Raw genomic sequence first — 21,923 nt, 5'->3', positions numbered from 1 at the left:
TTTTTAAGCTTAAATAATTATTATAAGTCTAATTTACAGGATTAAAACGCATTAATACGTCACATTTAAAGATTAATTTAAAAGTCATAGATTTAAGCTAAATAAAAATATGAAAAAATTCATGTAGGCTTAAATATTTATTTGGGACATGTTAGAGTCAATGAAATTAAGAAAATGTCAAAAATGTGAAATTTTACGTCCAGGGGTAAAACGGTCATTTTACACCTAGAAATTAGTAAACGTCATGGCAGTGTCCTGAAGGCTGTTTTATATGCTAACATGATTATTTTAAATGTTTATGGATGCTTTTATAATTTCATATGCCAAAATGTTATTTTAAAATGATTATGGAATTTTATACGTTTATGAATTTTTATGTCAAAATGTTTATTTTAAATGTTTATGATTTAAAATGTTAAAATGTTCATTTTAAATGTCTATGGATTTTTATGATAAAACGATAACGTTAAAAGACATGTTGCATGCTTGGTTTAAAATGAAAAATGTTATTAAGTGATGATAACATGTTGAAGGATGTGAAAGGATTGTGACTAACGCGATGATATGTTGGAGATATCGTGAGGGTTATGGTCCCAGTGGGAGCCCGACGATCGTGTTTCCTTGGATACGTATATGTATATGATGATATGTTAATACGTAAGGCCAGGGCCCAGTTGACCGGTGAGAGTGTTGCTGGTGTCCCCCGCCGCTCAGTACTGTGGTTACATGTAGATGGATCCATCGCCTAACACGTATATGAAAGTCACAATCAACGATCTGAATTCAACAAACACGAACATGAATATGAATACGAATATGAATATGGATACGAATATGTTGATATGAATACGAATATGAATATGTTTATGTTTATATGAAAACGTTTTTATGAAAATGATTTTATGCATCATGAAAATGTTTACGAAAATGATATGTTTTAAGTTTATGCATTTTCATGAAAACGATATTTTAAGTACAAGTATTTTTCACTGTTATATGTTAACCGTATTACGTATTACTTGATATCAAGGATATGACGTGTTGAGTCTTTAGACTCACTAGGTGTGTATGATGCAGGTGATTATGATAATAAGGTTATGGGAGGTCTTGATGGTTGACTTTACTGGACTGAAGGTGCACATAACCCGAGGACCGACGCTAGTTTTTCGCACTAGTTATGATTTATGATTTTGAGTTATGTTAAAGATATTTTTACGACCTTTTATTTATGAGTGGTTTTTGAGATGTTATAGTATGGGCTATACTTTTCAAATGTTAGTTGGTTGATTTATTTTAAAATGATCTCAAAAATATTTTATGATTCAGCCGATGCTATGTGAGATTTTTTTAAAAAAATTTCTTGTACTTTTTAAGAAAACGAATAAGCAGACGTTTCAGAAAGTTTGCTTAATTATCAAGAGTTCAATTTCTCCTACAAACACCTTATCAGACAGCTTGTCATTGGAGGTCTGTTCAGTGTGGTCCTGAATAATATGATTTTCATCATATTGCGTTAGTCTGAAGATTTACTCAGTACGTATCAAAAGATAGTGACCGCAAGTTCTCGTGTCATAAAAAAACATACAGAAGCTATTATATGTTGGATTGGCATATGACGAGCCATCATTCTCGTGGTATAGTACGATAAACAACTCCCAATAAGAAAGAAATATGAGTTCAAATCTATGCAAAATAAAACAATTCACTCTATATTGTAATAAAAAGAGAGATAAACTAACTTAGGATCTTTCCAACTTATTTTTTAAGTGTTTTGTTAGCTTAAATTGATTAGCAAAATATCACAATTACTAGATTTCACGGTGCACATGTGTTGGTGAAATTCAACAGAGTAGCCATTATAACATAACTTGCCAACGCTAATTAAATTATAACAGAAATTTTCAACCAATAACACTTCCTTAATGATGACGTACCGTATATAATATTACATTTACCTACGGTTTTAACTTTAGAAATATAACCAAATGTGATTTTGATCCTTTACATTCAATTATTTTTTATAATGGTTTTTTGTTTTCCGTCATATGCCTTGAGCACCCACTGTCTAGGTACTACGTTGACTCCTCGACCATTTTTTCCTTTTAACTTGTTGACAAAAAAATAAAAAAAATTGGTACCATATCTATTTTGGACCAAATTAGATTAATCCTTTTAGGACCCATACTTCAATCACCCTGAAGGGCTTATCCATGTGTCTGTCCAAAATTAAACAGTCGAGTAAAAGTGTCTGCAGTGCTATATAGTGTTCTAGATTTACTCATATGTTATTTGAGCCTCTTATCCTTGCTATCTAATCTGTATCCCTTTTTAACCGTCCTGCAATTGAAGTACTATATTGGTTTTCTCTTTTGAACACTTTGTCCAGGTTGTGATGGCATGTTCCAAGACTAGTTGGGATATGACCAGTTTTCCTATCCATTCTCAGTTGGTCTGAGATTTAGCCAAGTCTTATTAGACTTGGAGTTTTGAGGTTCAACATATCCCAGTCCTTTATACTTAGCTTTTTCCTATATGAAGCTTTTTGGTATGCTTGGATTTCAGGCTTATCATGTTCATATATCGTACCGGACCTGACAAAGTTTATTACATAAACTTGCCTTTTTCTAGATGCGGTTGAGTACTTGTTTCAGAAATGTTGCAATCATTATTGCTAAAACCTAGGCATGTTCTGTCATCGGCTTGTTTTTTATTTTCTTTCATCTTACTTAGAGAAACTGAAGATTGATTCCAAATGTTGATTTTCATTCAAGGTGGATTGGATTATTCTACACATATTATCATTCTCAGTGATTAACAGACTTAGTTTCACCTTAAGGCAGTCAAGCTCCTTTCATTGCAAGCAACTAGATTGACTTGACTTGACTTGACTTGACTTGACTTTTCTTTTAGGCTTACTTTTTCTGTTTTCACTTCCTCGAATGATTGTGACAACTTCCTGTACTCATTAGTCATTTCATGCAGTGCAGTGAAAAGATCTTCACGTGTAATTTTACAAGATCCAAAATCAAATACCTCATCAGTATCTCTTTTGCTTCTAACTTAGCCATTAAGCACTGGACCAGTTCATCATTACACTAATTTGAGTTGGTGCTATATTCATAAGACTCACTATTCGAATCCGTCCATTTTATTTTGTTCTCCTCTGAAACAAGAACTTTCTGGTCCTTCTTCTTTTTGAAGGATTTCTTTTCATCCTTCGACCATTTTCTCTCGAACAGTTTCTTATCATCCTTCTTAGGTTTGTTTCATTCTGCAATAAAGTGAACCTTCTTACAACAGTTAAAACATACTTGATCATCTTCTGTATGTTTTTTTATAATATGGTTTAGTAAATTTAGATTGATTTTTGTGCATGAATTTACTACATGTTTTAACAAACAATGACATGACTTCATTGTTTAATTGCTCAATCGACTTCTTACTCGTGGTCTCTTCTACCAGAAGAGTAATAGCGGTTGCAGCCAGAGCCTTGGTTGGTTGGGAGATGAATTTTCTTCTTCAGTTCAAATCTCAAGCTTAAACTCATAGGCATTGAGATCAGTAAATAAATCATGCAACTCCAGGTTGTTTAAATCCTTAGATTCTCGCATGGCCACGATCTTTACATCTCATTCTTTGGGCAGTGCTCTCATTATCTTCAAAGAATTTCTCTGTTATAATATTCCTTACCAAGAGATGTAAGCTCAATAATGATATTGTTAAACCATTCATCAAACTCATTGAGAATTTCTTCAGGCTTAATTTTGAAAATTGTCAAACTTCTGGATGACATTAGTCAGCTTGTTTTCCTTGGTTTGATCATTGCTCTCGCATAGTTGAGTTAGCATCTCCCATATTTCTTTATTTGTAGAAAAAGTTTTTATTTTGCCAAACATTTTTATCTAAAGTTTTATAAATGATATATTTGGCCACATTATCCAAGTTGGCCTTCTTCTTGTCATATGTAGTCCATTCTGACCGGTGCTTCACCACCATTTGTGGAGCACCTTCAGTGTCAACAACGGTTGTATTTGCCTTTAGAGTATTTATTGGACCATCAGTGATGACATACTGTCACGCCCCGAAATTCAGGGTTGACACCTGCGTTGTTTAACAATCACACAATCGAAACAACAAGCCTTTGTAGCACAGTGTAAATCGAAACCAGTTTATATCTTATAATCTCAAATGAATTGACAATTGTCTTTACAATACCAAAATAAAATAACACGACAGAGTTTAATGAGAAAACGTAAAACTGAATAATAATAATAAAATTAAACTTAATCTAAACTCTTAAGCATTCACCATCCCCATAATTGCTCATATTTTTCCTCCTCGAGTTCTTCTTCAAGCTTATCTGGGAAGATTGTAAGGGGGGTGAGTATTTGAGAATACTCAGCAAGTGGGGGCATATCGAGCACAATAAAACAACATGCATAAATTTCGAGATTTTCATGACTTGCATACATACTTCATAACACATGCATAATATTTACCAAGCACTGAGATTTATCTACTTTTTATGGTTTATCGACGTCAGTCCCTAATTTTTACTCATCTAAGAGGGCGAGACCGTATAGCGGTTATATCCCCCACCGTGTAAGGGTACGTCATGGTTGGGATTCCCGCCCATATACAGTTGAGTTCTCACAGTGCTTAAAATCGGGTGACAACCAACACAAGAAGAAAAATGAAATCTTTACTCGACTATTTTCGAAAAACCGAACACATGCATAATCCGAAATTGTAACTTTAAAACAACCCACTTACCGTATATTTAATTGCTAAAAACATGGATGCTTGGGTTCGGGAATTGGATCGCTTCTCGTTCTTGCTCGGACGACGCTTCGGCTTTGATTTTTAGGCTAACTTTGGGACGATTTTCGGGCAGAGTTTCGACTAGTGAATGCTGCTGAAATTTTTGAAAATAACAGCCAAGAATTTCGAAATTATGGTGTGAGCATGGCTAGGGTTGATGCACTATTTATAGGGGAGGAGGATGGAGCTAAATATGGTACTCAAATCTTGCCAAAACTTGGCCTCAATCTCCTAGGGTTGACTCCCAAATTTCATTCCAAGCAAGGTTTATTTAGCTACCAAATTTGTGGGTTAATTCCTTAATCTCTTCCCTTGATTGGTTGGCTAGATCCCACGTTTTTTTTCTTGTGTGCCAATCTTGATGATTTCCTTCCAACAAACCAAGTATCTAACCATTATAATAATTAGACATTAAATCTAGGAGAATTTCGAAATTTGCTTGCACTCATTATGCCTTAATTCCTCTCAACTTGTATGGTATCCTAATCTTGTAAATCTTATTCCCAAATTTTCGAAATTAGCAAGCCTTAGTGTAGGTATTATTATCTTGTCCATAAAGATTTCACCAATAATTATTTCCCATATGCATATCTCATTTAATACAATAAAAAAATCTGATATTAAAATTTCCTTACAACTTATTAATTACTTCCTTGAAACAAATCGGTTCTCACACATACCATATATAATCATCCTTAGCGGCTAAATGCGTACGCATACAAGTTTTCCAATCATCATAATCTTCTTTCGAGAACATTGGAATCTTGTTAAACAATGTCATTAAAGTGTGTGTGTGTGTATGTGTGTGTCTATATATATATCAGAGGAGAGAAAAGAAACCTCTATGATATCACTTGTTAGGATTTTTAATGTGTTTAGAGAGAGTAAATAAACAGTTTTTAAAATTTTTACGAGTGGTCTTGATAGTGTTAGTTGTGTAAGACCTGTTTTTCTCAACTCGATGGAAATATCCAAACTAAAAATATTCGAAATAATGGTAAGATGATTCATTTGATTAGTGTACACTCAAATATATAACGTCGACATGATAAATAAATATTGTAGAGTAAATGACATAATATATGAAAGTTCGAAGGTAAAATTCTTTTATGTCTCCCCTTATTTCACTTAGGAAAGAATTCACTAGAAAACTTTGGTTTTACAAATCTTTTGTAACAACCCCCTTCAATCTTAGGTCTTATCTACTACCTAAGTTGAAGCTCCTGGTATCTTTTACAATGGTTGAGACCCTGAGCCAAACAACTAAACCACCACATATATGACAAAAATGAATCTTAAGATTCAAAATGTTTGTAACTCCTCATACTGTCTATGGCAGAAAAAGGTTGAGTAGTTGTTTTTCAAGCTCTGAATCCTTGTAGATTTTATAATATCTTAAAGAAATACCTGTCGAACAGAGTAGGTTATATGATGAATGTGTTCAAAAGTCTTGGAGTATGTAAGCTTTTTGAATTTTTTTCTTCATGTATATGTCTTTTTCTCTATTTCTTGACTTTCAATTCCTGCTTGCATTATCTATATATAGTACTTGTAACGTCCCGAGAATTTGAAGGGTCACGTAAACCACATGCATGCAAGTTATTAAATTTCTTTGGTATTTTATTAAATTGTTTTAAAGTTTTAAATGCATTTTTATTTCGTTAATTTGTGTTTAAATATTTTTATGCATTTTATGCATAATTCATGCATTGTAGAATTTAATTCATGAAATTTTAAAGGTTCATTCATTAAAGATTTTTATGTTTCATTTCGCGCTCGAACGAAAAACGGAGAACGGAGAATTTTCAGAAAAAATTATTTTATTACATGATTAATTTTTATTAATTAATATAAGGTGTTTTAAAGGTATTTTTCAAGAAATGAGATTTTATTACGGGTGTTCATCGGTCGGTTCGGTTCGGTTTTCGGTTTTTTCGGTTTTCGGTTTTGGAAATATATAATCCGATATCCGAACCATTTTTCTTCGGTTCAATTCGGTTTTCTACCAAAAGGGTTCGATTATTTCGGTCAATTAATTCGGTTTTGGTATAATTATTTAAATTAATAATATAAATATATTGTAAAATATAATATGTTAACTTTTCCTTAGTAAAATATTTAAATATAATGTCTAAATTAATTAAACAAACAATAATCAATTAAATATTGTTCCAAATGGTTTTTCATTCACTAAATATCATTTCAAAATATATAATATAAATAAAAATATAAAAAATTATTAATTTAATGAAATTTCGGTTTTTTCGGTTTTGACATATATAAACCGAAACCGAACAAAATAAACTTCGGTTTTAACATTTATATCCGAATTACAAAATTCAGATTTCAGTTCGGTTCAGTGTTCGGTTTTTTCGGTTTGGATTTTCGGTTTTTTCGGTTTTATCCGAACTTTGAACACCCCTAGATTTTATTGGGTATTTTGACCCGCATGATTTTATTTTAACCGGTACGTAAATTTTATCGTATCGGAGAACTTTTTGAGGGTTCGACTAATATTTTCAAAAACTTTTCAACACGAAATATTTTTCGGGAGTGTGTTTGGAATTAATGGGTCAACTTATAAGCTCTTTGGGCTTAAAACTCTTTTAAGCTTTTAATTAAATCATTTAGAGACCATTAACTAGTTGATTAATAACTAATTAAGGTTACCCTACACCCATTTACCCTCCCCACCAACCGACACCCTCTTGTTTCCTCATTATTCTCTCGGTACCCGCTGCCTGCACGTGCCTGCACGGGCAATGAACGGCCCGGATCACTCCACATGAGTGATCCGGGCCCACCTCCCTGTAAAAAAAAAAAAAAATTGGCTCGAAAAAATCCGAGCCGTTGGATCGACCCCTGCAGGCAGTGCCCGCAGGGGTAGGGTCGACCGAACCCATTCCTTGTTCTAGAAAAAGAAATCATTCCGGCACTCGTCTTCTTCGATCTTCTCGCGTCATTTCATCTAAGGCACGCCCCGTGCTTTTATTTCTGCATCACATGCGTTGTATATCTGCTGTTATATGTGTCTTTGTACATGAAAATTTCGATCCATCGCACAGCATGAAGATCGAAGGTTTTTGGGTGGCTTTTCTTTCATGTTCTAACAAATACTCATGTTTTACTGTGTGCTGTGAAAGGGGCTGCGGTTCTTGTGAGTTTAGGGACTGAATGTGAGGACAAGATGTTGTATGGAGGATTAGAAATCATGCTGGGGGCTGTAGGTTGTCGGATCGGGAGGATGATGCAATGGGGGTGGCTCGGTTCTTGAGATAACAGCGTGCAAGGGTATTCCAGCAACGCAGGGACCTAGACGAGCCTTAGACCTGACCCTGGTGGGTCTGAGACAAGGCTTGGAAGGGCTTGGCAAGAGCTGGAACCGCCTGAGTTGGTGGTTCGCACGCGGGAAGAAGATGGGCTCGGATGTGGGGACTTTGGGTTCTAGTGCTCGTTGCTGTCGTGTGGGCTGCATGGGCTGGTTGTGTGAATTCTGTAGGTCCTTTAGGGTCTGGTCTAGGTCCTAGAAGGCTGGGCTCGTGACTGGTGCGAGCTGGTGCGAGCCTAGGGGTGCTGGAATTCGAGTGGTGCAAGGAAAGGTTAGAGATAGGAATAGCTGAATCTGTCCAGCAGCTTTGAGGCCCATTCAGAAAGGTTTATGGGCCGAGTCTTGATGGTTTTAGGGCCTTTTAAGTGTTTACTAGGTGTGGTAAAAAGTTGGGAGAAATTTGATTAAGTTCGGTTTGATTCGGGTTAAAACCGGGACCTCGGTCCAAGTTTTAAAACGAATCGGTTAAGTTGTAAAATGAACTCGAGTTTACGTCTAGGAATGCTTATAAATATGTTTTGGGATATTTTTATGAGTTTGATAAGCTTCGGATCAAAATAATGAGTTTTGAAATTATCCGGGATTTAATCACTCCACGAAACGTTAATTAAAGTATAAATTGAAACGCCTAGATTTAGACTTAATAAAATTATGGAAAATTATATGTAAGCTCAAATAATAATTAGAAGTCTAAGTTTTAAATTTGAGAATTTTATGCTAAGGTTTGGTTTAACTCGGGATTAAAACGCATTAATATGTTATAGTTAAAGATTAATTTAAAAGTCATCGATTTAAGCCAAATAAAAATATGAGAAAATTCATGTAGGCTTAAATAATTATTTGGGACATGTTAGAGTCAATGGAATTAAGAAAATGTCAAAAACGTGAAATTTTACGTCTAGGGGCAATGGAAATTTTTGGGTTTTCAGGGGCAAAATGGTCATTTTGCACCTGGGTGAGATGTTGGTCCTGGCAGCGCCCTGAGCACAAATTTACTATATTTTAAATTTTTATGCATCATGATCACGATTTTAAAATTTTATGAAGATATACGTCGCATGCTTGGATTTAAGAAAAAAATGCATTTATTCATGATTTTTATAAGTGATAAAAATGGTAATGTTTTGAATGATGAGAATTAGTTGTGGCTATCGAAGTATATGTAAATGTTTAAGACGTATATTGAAACCGATAGGATATTGCTATGTCTTCGGCAGAACGGTCGAGTACATGTGAATATATGAAAAATGATAGCTTGTTCTAATACAATAAATTATTGTTTATTATTGCCAAAACTAAATGATCTAGCACTAGTATTATTTGTTCTTCAATATTTTTGATAAAAGCAAAGGTGACATATATTACCCCCCAATCCACGTGGACAAAAATTTAATATTTTAAATGAGTTCATAATCATATATATAGTTATCTGCTATTTTTAGTAAAATCTTTCAAAAAAAAATTTGCTAAAAAAGAAATAAATTGTATTTAATTATATATTTATAATTAACGCACCAAAATCATTTCAAAATCTGCTTCTTTTGGAATTGGTTCAAATTTCCATAAATGATAAATAATAATAATAATAATAATAATGATAATAATAATAATAATAATAATAGTGTACAAATATAATTGGTTCAAATTTACTTTCTCTACCAAAATTAGTAATTATTACTATATATAATAATAATAATAATAATAATAATAATATACCGATTTCAATTCAAAATTTGCTTCTTAACCATCACTTCATTTAATTACAATTCAATGTATGATATTTATTGATTTTTAATGACTTTTGTAGATTTTAAAAGTTTAGATATATTCAATTTAGACTTTTACATAATCTATAGAAGTCTAGTGGTATACAAAATAGACTTGCATAGAGTTTTAAAAATTCAAGTGGTATTCAACATTAACTTTTAAAAATTCCATAAAAGTCTATAAGTATTCAAATTTTTAATAGACTTTTAATAACTTATTGAATTCATCAACATACAAACATTAAAGCCTAAGGTACAAGTATAAATTGTCAAAAATTGTATTTGGTTCAACCCAAAGATTTAGATGGATTTTTAAAACTTCTAACTCATACACAAGCTATTTATTTCTCTCTATGACGCTTCACATCATCTCTTTTCTTATCTTCTATCCTCGCATCTATCTCTATCACTCTCTCAAATTTTGGAAGTGTATCTATATATATTTTCATCTTTCTTTTTTAGATTTTTCATTTTTGGTTGATTGTTCATTTAATAATTTTTTATTTTAATATCATAGGAAATTTTGAATTCCATAATTGATTTTGTGATTTTTAATTTATGCTTTATACAAATTAATGTAATATGCAATAATAATAAAATATGATCCAACAAAATATCATTTAATTCTTAATAATGAATAGCCTCGCAACAACCATGATTTTTAAAAAAAAATTTAGCATTTTCAATTTCAATTAATATGTAAGCTATGATATTTTTATACAAAATTATATTCACTCAAATATTCTTTTCACATGTATATTATCAATTTAAAAATAAAGTTACAGATTAATCAATTGATGTATTTTAAAAAATTTACAAGCATGCATACAAACCCACATATATATACACATATAAGGATTAAATGATTTAACTTTTAAATAAGTAAATTCATTTATTAATATAAATATTGAAAAAATATTTCAAACTAAATATGTTATATATGTTAATTAATTATTGGTTAAAAGAAATTAATAAAAAATAATATGTTATAAATTATAATTAAGTACAAATTTTTTAAATTCTATAAAAATTCAAAAAAATCTATAAAAATCTTGCAAAAAAATTCTACATGAATCCACAAAAATCTGTTTATAAATCTGTGAGATTCTGTAAAATTCAATAAAAATGTATCAAATCCATAAAAGTCTATCATTTGAAAAAGTTATTAAAAGTCATCAAAACTCTGAATTGAATACACCCCACTTAATTTTTGGATCCATATATATTTGAAAATCTCCATAAATAATATATATAATAATGTGCCAATATTAATTCCTAATTTGCTTCGTTAACATAATTCAAAATTTTAATTTACTTCGGAAAAGACTTATGTTAAAAAGGGAAAGAGATAGTAACCAACTGTAAACGAATTTTACATGGAGCAATATTCTCCTGAAAATTTGTTTTGACTAATATTTTGGTAGCTTTACCATATATATCCGAAAATTTCAATAAATGATATATATTATATATATATATGTATAATTATAATATAAAAATATATCGATTTTACCAATCAAATTTGGAAATTTATCATCAATTAAATTTTTTTTTCCCGTGTATACAGGAAATTAACGTTGTCAACTTGAACACAGACAAACTATATAAATAATGCTCAAATACAAAACCATGATATAATATTTCAAAAATACACAAATCGCTCCTTTATTTAGAGTTATCCTTGAAATAAACCTTTCAACCTTGCACTAGATGCTGAAAATACAACTGGTTCGTTGTTACGATATACTTTCGTATGAAAACAAGGGGAATCCCACGTTGGAATGCGTATTTCATGATGTTAAGGTGTTTAAGTTTTTTCTTATTGATATCAATCTATAAAAATTTGAATATAATTTACATTTTTCTCTATTTTATAAGGTTCCAGCAACAATCAAATATGGTGTCCGTGAGAAAGTGAAATCAATCATCAAATAAGGTCATTTTTTTGCTATTAAAAACGTAATTTTTGCATAAAATAGTTGGAAATATAGGACGACAACAAACATATACAAGATTAATTTTATAAATAAAATAAATGTATGCGAGATTTTCAATGATATTTTTCCATCGAAGATGTTTGAATTCAAAAACTTTAGAGATTTGAAGAATGCATATGTCATTGATGAAACAAAACTTTATCAAAGATAATTGCACTACGTTATAAAAAATTTAGTAATAAAAATAGCAAAAAAAACTTAAAATATAGTTACTTTCATTATTTCCCCAACTGATTTAAATTTTCAAAATGATAGTATCCTAGAGAAATAAAATACCATAAGTTTGGGATTCAATCTCAAAGTTGTTAGCTGAGGACGTAGAATTGCTCTTGCTTTTTGACTTATCTGTTTCGAAGTCCGCTTTTCAGCCTTTCAACAAGCGTGTTTTGATTATGAGGCATTGGTTCGTATATTAAGCGTCTAATCTATGCTTTCCAAATATACATCATATCAATTTAAGATTCAAACAATCAAATTCCTTAATTGAATTTAATATTCAACTTTTATACATGTTTGGGATTCAATCAAGAGTAATGCTACATATATAACCAATTTTGTACAACAATTCTTACAACACAAAAAATTCAATACAAAAATTTCATTTATCAACATCTCATATAAATTCAATGCAAAATCTCACGATATAATAACAAAATTTCACGATTTAATTGTTGTAAATATCGTTGTACGATATTTTGGTTGTACCTTTACTATTACTCTTCCGTCAAATACCAACAAGTATGACATTTTACAATCGAAAAAGATATGCTAATTAAAAAAATAAATATTTTATTTTAAAAATCAAACTAAAATTGTAATAAATTTTGTACATTAAATAAACTATCATATATTCCAGAATAGATTAAATTGCTTAATTTTTTAGACATATACTAATAATGCTGAAAAATGAAATTTATAAAGAGACTAAATATCCTGCTCTCTTTATACAAAATAAATAATTGAGTTAGAGTTTAGAGAGAAGAAATAAACTTTTTTAAAAGATTTCTCGATCAAAAGAGCTACAATAGCTCGTTTTTGAAATGTTCTAAATTAACCGAGCACCAAGAAATTAAATCGAGTTTTGTTCTGAAACCAAGCGGAAGAAACCCAAAATAAATTTTTCTAAAAACCTATTAAATATTTTGAAAGGCATTTAAAAAGTATGCAAGTTGAAAAATAAGAATGGTTTGGTTGAAACATTTGTCAAACACTTTGTATGTAATATTTTGGTATTTGAAAAACACATAAAATGATTCAACTATGCCTACCAAGAACAGTAGCAAAAGTAAGTAAATGTGATAAATAAATATGCACGGATTTTATTATGGATGTTCTGAGATTAACAAGTCTTACATCACTCATTTTTTCCATTGGAAAGATTCACTAGAAGATTTTTATTTACACAACTATTTGTACAATCTCATTTCGACTTAGAACTTATCCCTTACATAATCGAAACTGCTTGCACTCTCCATTTTATGTTGCAACCTCACAATCCACATAATATTTAATGTCTTTCATACCAAGACTGCAGAAATAATTTTTAATGTCTTTGTGTGAAGTCACTCAACTAAACTTTGAAGCTCATCTCTCTAGTATATATGAGTGAGTGTTTGTGATAGGAAATTAATCCATTACATTGTATATGTTCTCAAATGTATTCTCACACACAAAGGGAAAAGCTCTCACTAAACTAATATATTTATTCATACTCCAATTTTTGGGCTTGCTTCATTTTAGCTAATTTCTTCATGTAGACTGACTATGTTTTGAATATCCTTCAAAAGCTTATATTTGATCTTCAAGATGTTGTATATATAGCTTCAAAAAGTTATATATATGTTAGACACAAAAATATGACCATTGGAAAATATTTTGTATTGTTTCTGATATTTCAACAGTCATATTTGACTTTTTGGCAGGTTTTTGGTGCGGTCCGGTCTAGGAGAAAAACATATGAGTGGATGAGCAAAACGGTTGAGTGAAACGTGGTCTAGTTCGGTGAATATAACTCTTGATTTGTTGATTTCTATGTAAAGTGATGAACATGAAAGTTGTAGTCATTTTTCTTAGCTTTCCATAGAATTAAGAATCACACAATTTCTAGTTCATATGAGAGATAAATGTTTGAAATACTGGACTATATACACTCTTGAACTCTTTCTGCAGCCTGTGTAGAACTAGCGACTTTGTTGTGAATTATCAACATATTAAGCTTCGATGCAGACTTCAACCTTTGGAAATGATTTGTAAACCATTGTCTTAGATTCCAACTAATACCGAATCCTTTATGTAAATTGAGCTGAGAGATATCGCCAAAGTACTATAGCTGGACTATCGAGCTGTCCGACTCGAGGATGTTTGGCCGGTCGGATCTTGTGACCACCATTTCGCCTAGATAATATCTGAATTCACTCGACCGACCTCGCCAGATTTTCGGTTTCGTTTCATTTAAGTTTCAACTTGTCAAATCTCTTAACTTTGCATCTTGTAACTACACACTTTAGTAAATATGTTAGAAACACAACAAGTTCTGTTATTATCAAAATCAAGATTAATAGCATTTTCGCAACCCAACACCATAAGGTTTGAGATTCAATCCCATAATATATTATTGCCAAATATATATCCTATAAATTTAAGATTCAATCAATCATTCAACCTGATCCCTTAATTGAATTTAAGATTCAACTCTTATACACTTATTTATAAAATTACAACTTTTATACACTTATTTACACAATTACATACTGATGGTTTTATAGAAGGAAAATTCCATAAATTTCAAAAATCGATTACCATATGCTTTCAACTTTTTTCATATAAAATTTCAGTATTGGCCCCAATGCTGCAATAATTAGAGAGCAAATATTCAATAAGTCAAAGGCTGCAAAATTTCGAATGCGTGAAACAACAATGAAGCGATTGACAAATCTACGATTATAAGCGCTAAGAGATAGAAAAATAACAACGAAACATGAGGTAATTTTTCTACTCATGATTTTAATTTAGCTTTTGGATTTATTTGTGTAGTTTTGCATACTTTATTGGCGAAAACTTGTGTTAGACGGTCTCACAGGTCGTATTTTGTGAGACGGATCTCTTATTTAGGTCATCCATTATTTGAGATGAGATGAACCTCCAATGATGCATTAGTTTTGTTTTGAGGCTTTGGATGAAAGCATGAAATATATAATGAGATATATCAATCCTTCGAGCCTTCATTTGCCTTTTGGAGGCAAAACAGTCGTTTCTTGTGGCGATTTTGACAAATATAGTCTGTTATTCCAATAGGCAATAACTAAGATATTGTTCTCCCCACCATCAATTCTTTGTATATATGGAGACATTGCACAATTTTGAGATTGAAGAAAAACATGCGACAACAAAATTTAGGTTATGATGAAAAATGTGCTAAAACTGAGAAATTTTCAAATTAGATTGCTAATGTAGGAGATGGAAAATTTGGATAACCAAATAATAGTTATGCGACAATCGATATTCCTGATGAATTTTTGTTGAAAGATTGTAACGATCATATTGCAACAATGGTTGAGAATATATATTGATACTGCATATTTTCAACAGAGAGTTATTTTGGCACCGACTCTTGCTGGCGTTCAGTCATAAATGAATACATGATATCTCTAAACCATTAGGAGGGAATGTTGTATTTAATTTCTGATACGATGTAACAGTCGGATAAAAATATTGATATATTGCATAATGTGCATACCCCTGAATTCTTAAATAGAATAAGATGGTATGGAATACCAAATCATGAGTTAAACTTGATAGTTGGAACTCTGATTATGTTGCCACAGAGCATTGATAAATTATCTTGAATCTCGGAAATCATGTCTTGGAAGGAAAAAATTTGACCGAAAGTAATTCGGGTCTTAAAAGAGTTTACTCCAAAAATGTTATTGACCCCTAGTGAACTAAATCTTCCTTTTAAATTTCAACGAAGACATTATTCTTTGATTATATTATACGCAATGACAATCAACAAAAGTTAAGGTCAATCATTGTCTCATGTAGGGCTTCCTTCGAAAAATCTCGTTACTAATCATGATCAGCTGTATATCGTTGTATCTAGAGTTACGAATTCAAGGGGTTTAAAAGTTTTGATATGTGGTAATACAACAACGCACATGGTATGCTATTTTTCCTGCCAATGAAGATGATTAAAAATGAAAAGATTTCACAATTGATGCGGATGAATAAAGCATTGTCAACTATTATCTGTCTCCTTTCTCCTCCGATAAACTTTTTTATTTGATTTACCTCTAGCTTCAAGGTTTTGCTGGTTCTGATTATTCTCTTTAGTTCTCGATGCGTTTATTTGACTCCTCAGCTGTAGTATTTCTCCCTTTGCACATGCCAATTCGTGTTGTAGTTTTTTTCCTCTCTTTTCTAAACTCTCCAGTTCTTTTCCCAGTTCCATCACCACATTAGTGGCATATTCCAAGTTTTTCCGAGCTTCTTGATTCATTTGTTTTTGCTCATCAAGAGACTTGTTGAATGCATTTTTTTCATCTTCAAAACTGGAAATTGTAGAGTTAGCAGACTCGAGATTCCTCAAAAGAGTTGATTCATTCTGAGTCTTCTCACCAAGAGATCTTGAAGTTGCTTCTAAATCTGCTTCAAGAATTTTCTGAGCTTCTTTGTTTCTTGAAATTTCCGTCTCGAAAACCAGTAATTCATTGTTCAAAGAAGATACAATTTTCCTTTCTTCCGAAAGAGCGTCAGCAGCTGCTTCTGCTTTCCTGTGAGCATCAACGAGTTCTTTCTCTGAGCTATCACACTTCTGCACTGCAGCTGCCAATTCTCGGGACATAATTTGCAGTTTTTCCTTCATTTCGCCCAAAAGTTCCTTTACCGACAATAATTCTCCTGCTAAAGATTCCTTACCTTCTTTCGATTCGTCAATTTCACACTGCAATGATTCCAATGCTTTGGTAAACTCAGACTTAACCTTGGAGACCTCGGCTTCAAGTTCTGAGCACAAGCTTCTTGACTTCTGCAGCTGCTTTGACAGATCAAATGCCTCATTTCTTGATTTCTGTAGCGTTTCTTGTGTAATCTTGAGTTCTTGTTCAAGAATCTTCGCACTTTTCAGTTCAACATCCAACTTTTCTCTTAAATTATCGTTCTCTCGAATCAAATTAGCAATCAAGACTCGATCTTTGTTAACTTCATCCAATGCAATGTTAAGTCGTTCCTCAACCTCGTGAAGCTGCTTTTGTATTTCGCCCAAGCGCTCCTCATCCAAAGCCATCTTCTTTTCTGCAGAAAATTTCAACTCGTCAAACTCCATTAAAATCCCATCAAGCTTTTTACTTGATTCATCTCTCTCATTAATTAAAGAGATGAATTCTTCATTCAAATTCTTCAATGTCAAATTCTTCATTTCCAACTCCATTTCATTCTTCGAGACTGTATCTTTCAGTTCTTGGATCTCAGAATCTAACCCTTTCAGTTGATCTCGGGATTTCTGGTATACAGACCTCAGTTCATCACATTCTCGTTCTTTTTCTACAACTTTAGAATCAAAATTTTGAAGATCATCTTCCTTAACCGTGATCTCTGAAGAAAGCACTCTGATCTTTTCTTGCAAGGCAGCTACAGAATCTAGCTTCTCCTGCAGCGGTCTTTGCAGTTCCCTTTTCTCGTCTTGGGACTTACTGAGGTTTCTTTCCAGATTCTCAACTTGGGTGATTAGATCTTGGTTTAATCTTCTCTCATTTTGCACCTGCTTTCTCAGGTTTGTCATTGTACCATTTGCACTGTTCAATCGATTGATCAAAGATTGTTGCATCTCATTTGTTTTTGCGAAGTTCTGCTTACGAGCTTCTTCATTTTTCAGCATGTTTGACTCAAACTCTTTTTCCATATTAGTCATTGCAGCTTCCTTTTCCTTCAGTTTAGTTTTCACCTGAGCACCCAAGAAAACGACAAATAAATAATACAAAAATCCTAATTCCTGAATTTTAGACAGAGAACATTAGGGGGTAAAAGAGCCAAGCTTGAGCCTAGTATAGCAAAATTTTCTGGCTGAACCTCAAGCTCAAGTAGAAAAACTTAATTGAAACTTGAGCTAAGCTTGCCTATAAATAAATTTTTATATAGTAAAATTATAAATTGTATTAATACATTATTTATTTAAATACACTCTAACAAACATAAGAAAACTCCATGCAGAAAAGGTTGATTTAAGTTTATTTTAGTTTTCCCTGGAGGTTTACAATAATTAAAACAAAACTAACTTTAAAATTACATATACCTCCACTCAGTTTGTATCAGTCTTACATTTATACCCACTAAGTTTAAATATTACATGCATATCCCATGAGGTTTTTATCTACCTTACAACTGCCCCACATGTTCAAGGTGATAATTGAAAGATGGACATACACCTCGAAGTTTGTATATATAATTTTTAAAGTTAACGAGCGTAAATGTAAATTTGGTACATATATCAAGAGAGGTATATGTGGCATTCAAAGTTAGTTGGATGTTTTTGTAATTCTCAGAAATCTTAGGGAAATATATGTAATTAACCCTACTGTAATTAAGCTCAAACTAGAGTTTCTACTTGGCTTGCACCAGAGAAAGAAGGCATATTGACATCAAATGCAACTAAATCAAAGAAAAGTGGAGAACTTTTGTAACATTTACTTTTTGTAACATTTAGATCAGTGGTTTCAAGGCCTGCTTGTTGATGCCAACTTAGCAAATATAGCAAAAACTTGTGAACTCCTATAACACCAGAGAAGAAAGCATATCGATATAAAATGCAATCGAATGAAAGAATAATAAAGAATTTTTTTTATTACATGTAATCAGTGGTTTCAAAGCTACTTGTTGATGACAATTTTACAAATATAACAAAAATAATATAAAATCTTTTAAAATGGCTTACAGATTCTATGGTAGCATCGGAAGTGGCTTTTTCCTTGGTTGTTGATGAATAGAGAGCAGCAAGAACACCAGACGACAAAACCCCAATTGAATTGATAACTGAAAAGGTCGGGTGAGGGGCTGGGGATGCATTTTCCTTAATTGTTTGCTGGGCCCAAGAAACATATTATTTAGGCAAATGATTTGGAGAATTATATGCAAACTATCAACCTTAGAACCGAAAAACCAGTAGTTAAGTAATGTACTCTCTACACCATGCTATATCAAAGAGATGCAGACCTCTGCATTTGGTATCCTGTCTTGTGTTTTCAATTCTGTACTTTCCTGTGTTCCCAGTTCAGCACTTTCTTCTGTTCTCGACTTGGTACTTTCTTGTGTTCTCAACTCAGTATTTTCTTGTGTTCTTGACTCAGTATTTTCTTGTGTTCTCGACTCAGTATCTTCTGAAATGAAACAGAAAAACCCCGAAAGTATAGTTGTTAGCCATTACTTATAAGATGATTGGTATTGGGAAAGATAGGTATGAATTTTCTTTCAAGTAGTCAATTAACGTACTGAATAGAAATTGCCAAAATTCAAAAGCCCAAGTCATGGATTCATCCATCATCTAAAATATAACTTCCCATAGTCTTGGAAAAGCCAGCTACATAAATTAAATAGTACTCAATGATCTTATAAACACAGGAAGAATAGAATCCACTAGGAGCATCTTTAATCGATTCCTTAATTGTGTGAAAAAGGTGAGGTCCTATATAATTCAGCATGAATAGCAAGTTGCCAAACATGGTTGGTTAGATAACATATTTTGTAAAAGTAAAACTATCATTTCAACCACCTCCCATGAGTTTGTGTTTTTCAGAAGTGAAAGGTTCAAAACCCTTGGTGCGGAAAATCCTATATATTTCATTAAGTTGGTAATTTGTTACCCAATATTCAATCAACGGGCATGCATGTGTACATCTTATAGATTGATAATTCCCAGTATCTGGTTTGCATGGAAGTGCACATTAAAAAACATGAATACAGTACAAACTCCATAAATTTGTAATCTCTATTGGACAATCGTTATTTTTTCAGTCTCAACATCGGCTAAAAGAATAAATGAAAGTTTTTGATAAATTAAGAAAATATTTTTTAATTGAAAACCCTTATGCAACTTTATTAACCATTCATCTCACAATTAATGGTTCACGTATCTCATCTGTCATTATTGATTTTTGAACATTCTTCAAATGGGAAGTCTTTGTGTTTGGAACAGCATACTTTTCAAATGGGAAGCCATAATGGTCACATAATGTTTCACTTAGCTCACCCATTACCACTTTAGTCGCTTTCTTTTCCAGTTCAAACGACAAAATCTGTTCCTAGCACTAGAAATGAGCCAGAACAAGACTTCTAGTCCTGTCCCCTTCCAATACTGACTGACTCTGATGAAATCATATCCACCCCCTTGTCTCGTTTTTATAGTATTTTGCATCCTCCAGCACATTGGAGATTAAAACTATGTTTCAAGAGTTGGAATATAAGGGGACTACATATTCCATATCTTCAACAAAACTATGCAAGTTCTTTTGATTTTAGCAAGTTTAAATTCCATCGACTTATTGAAATTAGAAACCTATTTTTAAATCATCGCCAATTGGTTATACCGAACGTCTCCATCAATTAAAAGACATCAAATTACTGGTGTAACTTTAGACAAGGACATGCATTGTGAAGGAGCTAAAAAAATGCAGGCCGGCAGCCAGACCATACGAAACATCAAATCAGAGCTAAACAAGTACTGATTGTGCTAATCTTTAATAAGGAGATTCTATGAGCATCTTAATTAACTAAATGAAAAGTCAATAACAAAACTAATGGACACAGGTTCAAGAAATCAACTTCCGAAGTTGAAGATAACAGTCTTGATTTACAATGTCATTAAATAAAGGAGAAGTAAAAGTTACTTTCAATCGAGCGACCATTCCTTGCCCGCCCGCGCCGGTTCTATCCTGATAGCAAACCAGGAACACATGAAAACCAAATTGTCACTAAACATTGCTTCTCCAACAAAAACAAAATTGTAAACAAAACAACAATTACGAACACAATAAAAAACAAAAAACAAATGCCAGCCGACCCACAACGTAGCCATCGACAGCATCGGCACTCGTCCCAAGAAACGGAATTAAACCAAAACCCATGAACATAATCGCTCTCCTTGCACAAATATCGCTTTGTTTTGAATTTTCTTGCAGCAAACAAGCCATGGCGGCCCTTTTCTTTCTCCGGCACAGAGCATTTCTTGTGTCAGAAAATGGGAGCGGAGAGGATTCGGAGGCGAGGAACTGGCAGAGTGGAGAGTGCAGAAAGCAAGAATTCCCTATCACAGATACAACCATGGCAAAAGTTCAATATTTTTTTTACATTTTTCTGATTTTTGGTTGACAGGCAAGAATAATACACTGTGCCATCAAAGGCTCGAATCCTACTCTTTACTGTTTAATTTATATTCATATTTAATATTATTATTTTATGGATTATACTTTACTCGGAATGGGTGAAATACTTCCACTACATTTGCTCTGGAGGATAAAATAATAAAATGATTATGAGATAAATGATAAAAAAAATAACTGAACTAGATAATGATAAAATAATATTATGTTTGGTATGGTTGTTAAGAATGAGATAAATAATAATCTTTTGATGAATTGACAAAATTATCCTTCCAGTTTTGTGGCGGCGATCGGCGGCAGCGGCGGTCGACGGTGGTCGGCCGGCCGACGACGGCGGCGGCAGCGGTCGGCCGACAGGAAGAGGCGGACACCGGTCGACGGTTGTTAGTGGCGGTCGGCGGCGGTGGCCGATGGCAGCGGCGGTGGTCGGCGTCGACGGTCGAAGACGGTCGGCGGTGGTCGCCGGCCGGCGACGGGGGTGGTCGTCCGGTGGTCGGTGGAGAAAAGTGGTTGTGAGTTTGGATTTAGGAAAATGGTAAAATTGAAAAAATAGGATGAATTAAGAGTGAGATAAATAATCTTAAGAGGTGAGGATTGATTATTTTTTCACGCCTAATATAACCTAATCATTCATAGGAGGGATTGA

The 21,923-nt window shown here is 32.7% G+C and overlaps 1 protein-coding gene across 2 annotated transcripts; it reads right to left on the bottom strand.

Annotated features, from left to right (window-relative positions):
* Positions 1 to 15,951: 15,951 nt before the first annotated feature.
* Positions 15,952 to 21,279, bottom strand: LOC142549280 (MAR-binding filament-like protein 1-1). 2 transcript variants are annotated; one of them, XM_075658137.1, is made up of 5 exons: positions 20,963 to 21,279; positions 20,786 to 20,825; positions 19,116 to 19,276; positions 18,838 to 18,984; positions 15,952 to 17,850 (listed from the first exon to the last, which is right to left on the bottom strand). In XM_075658137.1, exons 1-5 carry the CDS (start codon positions 21,218 to 21,220, stop codon positions 16,147 to 16,149), a joined length of 2,310 nt encoding a protein of 769 aa, XP_075514252.1. In that variant the 5' UTR covers positions 21,221 to 21,279; the 3' UTR covers positions 15,952 to 16,146. The 2 variants fall into 2 exon arrangements, with proteins under 2 accessions (XP_075514252.1, XP_075514251.1); XM_075658136.1 differs by having other exon boundaries at positions 15,953 to 17,850; positions 19,116 to 19,279; positions 20,963 to 21,278.
* Between the last annotated feature and the right edge of the window lie 644 nt (positions 21,280 to 21,923).

This window comes from Primulina tabacum, chromosome 6, assembly GCF_025594145.1.
Source record: "Primulina tabacum isolate GXHZ01 chromosome 6, ASM2559414v2, whole genome shotgun sequence".
Taxonomy (NCBI): Eukaryota; Viridiplantae; Streptophyta; class Magnoliopsida; order Lamiales; family Gesneriaceae; genus Primulina; species Primulina tabacum.
The sequence above is the reverse complement of the archived record's forward strand: the minus strand, read 5'-3'. Positions and strand labels throughout refer to the sequence as shown.